General features: G+C 46.7%; 1 protein-coding gene across 1 annotated transcript; it reads left to right on the plus strand.

Annotated features, from left to right (window-relative positions):
- The first annotated feature begins 2,332 nt into the window (after positions 1-2,332).
- Positions 2,333-5,789, plus strand: LOC101357437 (keratin, type I cuticular Ha1). Its single transcript, XM_004390355.1, has 7 exons — positions 2,333-2,694; positions 2,854-2,936; positions 3,280-3,436; positions 4,229-4,390; positions 4,484-4,609; positions 4,784-5,004; positions 5,672-5,789. The coding sequence occupies exons 1-7, from the start codon at positions 2,347-2,349 to the stop codon at positions 5,787-5,789; spliced, it is 1,215 nt and encodes a 404-aa protein (XP_004390412.1). The 5' UTR covers positions 2,333-2,346.
- Positions 5,790-6,013: the final 224 nt, after the last annotated feature.

Genomic DNA, 6,013 nt, shown 5'->3' on the forward strand with positions numbered 1-6,013 from the left:
AGGTTGTCTTGGCCACTTCTCAGCTTTGTATCCTGTAGGTTCACTCATATGAAGATGGGCAAGCTTTGATTAGCGTGGCCCCACATGGTTCTGAGGGTTCCTTCCAGGTTTCTTCCTTGACTCTCCACGTTCTTATGTCTCTCTGTCTCCATCTCTTTCCATTTCTCTGATCTTTCAGCATAGTGTGCAGATTCTATCTTTGCTTTTTTGTCAACCCCATCCTTGAATTTCCTCATACTTAGAACCTAAGCATTCTCCTTTGACTAAGGTCTCCATGAGGCTACACTGGCCAATCAATAGATAAGACTAAAGAGCTTTGAGAATGCTGCTGACATTTAGTCCATGTTCTGAGTAAAACCTCCCAGCATGAGGAGGAAGAAAGGGTTGAGAAACCAATGCCTTGTTGCAAAGCCAGTGCTTTGGAGAAGGCTGACAAGAGTTGGGGAGCAGGAGACGTGTGCTGTTCTCCACAAGTGAGCACTCATCAGTCTAAAGCACAGGTCTTTCCATTGTTCCAAGCCCAGGTAACGTGAGATGGAAGCTTGCTACTGTCTGCTGCTCCTAGCCTTGCATCCGTCCTCTGGAAAGTCTCAGTGATGCCTGCCTCAGGACCCACCTATTTCTCCTCTTTAATTATCTTGGAGGAAAACAAAGAAATTTTGATTTTATTGTAAGTCTAGGGCTTCTTTGTAGTGCTGTGAGACCTCTCATCTGAATGACATTATAATAAGTGGAGATAATGAGCTTGGAGAGTATAGGTGAAGGACCTTTCATCTGAGACTCAGGCAGAGTTCCACATCAATACTATCATTAACGCGTGATGGGGAGAAGGACTCCAATAAGTTGTCAATAAAAATGCAGCCCTGGCTGGCAGCCCAAGCCACAGAGGAGGTTGGGGTTCTGCCACTCAGATGCAGGTGTACCTAGTGGTGCCTATAATTATGCAACTTTTATATATTCAAAACTTCGCCCACCCCTTCCTCAAACACTCTAGTGTCTTCCTTTACCTCCCAAATTAACCCAAAATGACTCCAACTTGCCTTGTAAAATCTTCTGTTTAGATTGTGTCTCAGCATTTTCTTTCCTGGTACCCAGGTCCTTGGATTCAATTATGCGGACCACAGAGACTCTTTGTTACCTTTATACCTTTGGTTCTTAAATCAGGTTTCATGTAACACAAGGGCTGGGGGATGGGAAGCCCAGGACAGGATATGGCACATTTTCCTGGTGTATCGATTTCATTTAGAGAATTGGGGAAAACATTAGAAAGTCTAACAGAAAATTTCAAAACACGATTTTTTAGTTAAAGCCAGTATGGTTATATTATGGAATATGAGGGAAAGTCACAGGTAGTTTTAAGACCAACTTCAAGGGATTTATTTCATGCTTATGGAGGCCCCTTTGGGCTAAATCTCCTGACTTGCCCAGTATACCCACTCACCCTGTTCTGATGCTGTGGAAACCTCAGTGGAAAAGTTCGACAAGCACTTCCTTACTTCTTTATTGCACATCTGCATCCAGATAATTTTCCTAGATAGTTTAAATGCATTTATATGCACCTCTCAGCTTACATTTTTCAGCCTCCTTTCAAAACCACCCTTCCTCCAGAACCTTCCCTGTTCTCAAACTAATTATCAAGCTTTAAAATTCTCCCCTCCATGATTCTTTTAGATGATACACAGGAGGCATTACACAGGCCCTTAAGACAGAACGGGCTCTCCACACTTCTCAGTCATGGCCCGAGTCAATCCTTAACATCCACTTCCATGTTTCTAAGGTTTGGGATGTTACATCATTTAGATATTAAATTCTTAATCTAAGAAAACTGGAGATGGAGAGATGGAGAGAGAGTCCACTGCTGCTACTTACTGCAATTCTTCCTTGAATCAATCCCAGTCTCATCTTAGAAATGCCATTTGGGCCAGGAGATGAGTCTGATTATGGGCCTGCAGGATCACATGATACAAAAAAATGTCATTGGATGGACCAACACCCAATTAATGAGGGCAGATACTTGGGCTGGACTGTGTGGCCTCTTTGAAGGTCTACCACAGAACTCTGATTTCATGGGTGTACTGCCTGAAGAGGAGTCCTGACTTAGCAAGAAGCCCAAGTAAAGACTTTTATGGGACAAGGGACTCTTCTGAGTAAGGCAAATAACAGACTGAAGGCAAGGGCGTTTGAAAACCAGTGAAGAAATAAAAAGAAAAAAGATATTACATACTGTGTCCACACCCTCTGCAGAGGGGGTATAAAGGCTCCCCAGAGGAAGCAGAACCACAAGCTCTGTGGCTTGGAGAACCTGGATTCTGCTTTCAGCCGAGCACCTCACTCCCTCCCAGCACCATGCCGTACACCTGTGTCCTGCCCAACCTGAGCTGCCGCACCAGCTGCTCTTCCCGGCCCTGCGTGCCCCCCAGCTGCCACAGCAGCACCCTGCCTGGGGCCTGCAACATCCCTGCCAATGTGGGAAGCTGCAACTGGTTCTGTGAGGGCTCCTTCAATGGCAACGAGAAGGAGACCATGCAGTTCCTGAATGACCGCCTGGCCAGCTACCTAGAGAAGGTGCGCCAGCTGGAGCGGGACAATGCAGAGCTGGAGGGCCGCATCCATGAGTGGTGCCAGCAGCAGGAGCCCTTCGTGTGCCCGGACTACCAGTCCTACTTCCGGACCATTGAGGAGCTGCAGCAGAAGGTGAGGGGTTTTTAATCAAGGGGAGTCTGCAACGTTTCTCAATCGGTGGTTGAGAAGTTGTGTTTCTTGCTTGTATGCTGTCATGATTCTTGTTTCCCCTTTCTTTTTAGTGCTTTCATATTTATTTTTGATCCTCACTAAGCAACTTCTCATTCCCAGATCTTGTGCACCAAGGCTGAGAACGCCAGGCTCGTGGTGCAGATTGACAATGCCAAGTTGGCTGCAGATGACTTCAGAACCAAGTGAGTTGCTCAGAATTAATACTGGTGGCCACTCCGTTGTGTTTAATTCTAGTTGAAGAAGAGAGATTTCTGTAGTTTTGCTGAACAGACAATTCATCAGTTGGGAAGGATTCTTCAGAGAATTGGGGGGAACCAAGCAAAAGAATCCCCCAAATAGATGAGGATTCAAATCAATCTGGTTATTTTTGGATCAATATTGAGTCTTGACTGAGCCTCCAGAACTCTGTCTCCTGGTTCTACTCATTGGAGAAAGTGAGAAAACAAGGCAAATAAGGTTATCAAAGATCCTTCTTGTGGGTCTTGAAGGTCTGCCAGTTACTGCTCTGACCCTGTCCTTGTGCAGGTACGAGACAGAGCTGTCCCTGCGGCAGCTGGTGGAGGCTGACATTAACAGCCTGCGCAGGATCCTGGACGAGCTGACCCTGTGCAAGTCTGACCTGGAGGTCCAGGTGGAGTCCCTGAAGGAGGAGCTGCTGTGCCTCAAGAAGAACCATGAGGAGGTGAGCCCTGAAATGAGAAATGAAGGAACCTGACTCAGTCTCTAAGGACGGCTTTAGTAATTTGGAGTGGTAGAACAAGGAGTAATAGGCTGAGGGTAGCTTATCAATTTCTTTTAAAAACACCAAAACATCATGATAAAAAAAACTTGAGAGAGATGAAACCTATCCATGATCCCAGACAGAATGTATCTTTCACTCAAAACTGGTGCATCATTTGGATTTCCCAGAGCTTCTCCATCTGCTTGCAGTTGGTCACTTGGTTGTAAGATAAGTCCCAGTGTTGCTGTATCAGTGCTGTGCAAAGTCATTTCTCTTCTTCAAAGGCCATAACACCAAGCTTGATGAATCTGAGTCTCCACTCTTTCAAGATCTTAGTGAAAAGTTACCTGGGGCTCCTTCTTCTCCTCTCTCTTGAGAGGGCGATGGCATGATCTTACTTCTTACTTGATGGCAAGAATTGTTTGACATACAATCTGAAATTTTACAGCCAATTCTTTGCATTCTGAGATCATGCACAGCCAATCTGCAAACTGGGAGAGTTGGGCATTAGTTCATCCTTCAGTGGCTTTTGAGTAAATGCTTGGGAATTCTTTTTGAATCCAAGTGCAATGGCATGGTAATGGTGAGAAAGGAGCTGCGCTGCATGGAATGCAGATCACTTAGCCTCGAGTTGTCACAGATTGCTCCATTAAAAGTTTCCTTTCTGAGGAAATAGACTGACGGGGCTTTGGCAGGTAATGCAATTTCTCAGAGACCATTCTTCATTGAGGAATATATTTTCTGCATGCACAGGAAGTCAACACCCTGCGCTGCCAGCTAGGAGACCGCCTCAACGTGGAGGTGGACGCTGCTCCCACTGTGGACCTGAACCGTGTGCTGAACGAGACCAGGTCTCAGTATGAGGCCCTGGTGGAGACCAACCGCAGGGACGTGGAGGAATGGTTTGTCACACAGGTGGGCATCTAAGCACTTATCACTCAGGACACGAGGTCCCCAGGGCCCTTAGACAGGGTCTGATCCCTGTCTTCTCTCCTCTGGATATTTCAGACTGAGGAGCTGAATAAGCAGGTAGTGTCCAGCTCGGAGCAGCTGCAGTCCTACCAGGCAGAGATCATTGAGCTGAGACGCACAGTCAATGCCCTGGAGATCGAGCTACAGGCCCAGCACAAGCTGGTAGGTCTCCTTCAGGTCCTGACAGAGTTCAGGATCTTGGAGTATTTGTAAGGATTGGAAGTTGTGAGGAGGAGGAAGGGGAAAGATGAGTTTTTGGAGATTCTTATAAGAACTGAATTAATACCTTGGAAGAAAAGAACTTATCTGATGATCTGTCTTCTTTCTCCACCACAGAGAGACTCTCTGGAAAACACGCTAACTGAGACCGAGGCCCGCTACAGTGCCCAGCTGTCCCAGGTGCAGTACATGATTACCAACATGGAGTCCCAGCTGGCTGAGATCCGGTCCGACCTGGAGCGTCAGAACCAGGAGTACCAGGTTCTGCTGGATGTTAGGGCCCGGCTGGAGTGCGAGATCAACACATACCGGGGCCTGCTGGAGAGCGAGGACTGCAAGTGAGTACATAGCTGGAGGTGTTTGATGAAGCCGTGTACACATGAGTGTACTACTCAGGTGGGCAACATGTGAAGACTACATACTTTGGAACAGAAATCACGCCTTTGCATGAGACATGCTCAAAAAGAACTCAGAAAGCACAATACGGCCATCATTATAAACATAAAATTGTTTGATGGCAAGAATTGATGTACAGACTGAAATTGTACATTCAATTCTTTGCATTCTAATATGATAATATTGATATGTAATCCATGCTATTGCTTTACATTTTACAATATTGTATTGTGCAGAAGGTACCTTTCCATACATTATCTTATTTGACCTTATAATAACCATGAGGCAGGCTAGATCAGTATTCTTCACATTCTACAGGTGAAGAAACTGGGGTTTGGAGAAGTTAAGTGACTTGCCCAAGATCATTAGCTAGGAATGGACAGAGTAGGGACTAGAAGTGAGATTTTCAGAGTTTCATCTAGTACTTTTGGTGCAATGTGATAGGGAGGCTGTTAGCCATCTGATAGTGAGCTTTGTAGCAGGTGAGCCTGTGGCTTCCTCTGTTACGGACCAGGCCAAGTCCTGACAAGCATTCACTCTTGGGGTCTCTCTGGCATATGATTATGAGCCTTCCTCAACTCATCTTTCCACATCATTCTTTATCTCCAGGCTGCCCTGCAACCCATGTGCCACGACCAATGCATGCATCAAGCCCTGTGTCTCCAATCCCTGCGTCCCCTGTGCCCCACGCCCCCACTGTGGGCCCTACAACTCCCTCATATGTTAGAATCCAGGGACTGCCAGAGGAGCAAGAATGCAGGACCCAGGGCACCAGTGCTCTGACCCGCCCCTGGCTCATTCGACAAAAAGGGCCACCAAACACAATTTGCATGGCTGGAGCTGCCCCAGGAAGGCAGCCAAGAAACTTACCCGAAGCCTCCAACCACCTCCATTCCCTGCCCACCTTTTCCTTCACTGGGGTCTGTTCCTTCCTCTGAAGCACCAGTGGCC

The sequence above is a fragment of the Trichechus manatus genome, unplaced genomic scaffold, assembly GCF_000243295.1.
Source record: "Trichechus manatus latirostris isolate Lorelei unplaced genomic scaffold, TriManLat1.0 scaffold00294, whole genome shotgun sequence".
NCBI lineage: Eukaryota > Metazoa > Chordata > Mammalia > Sirenia > Trichechidae > Trichechus > Trichechus manatus.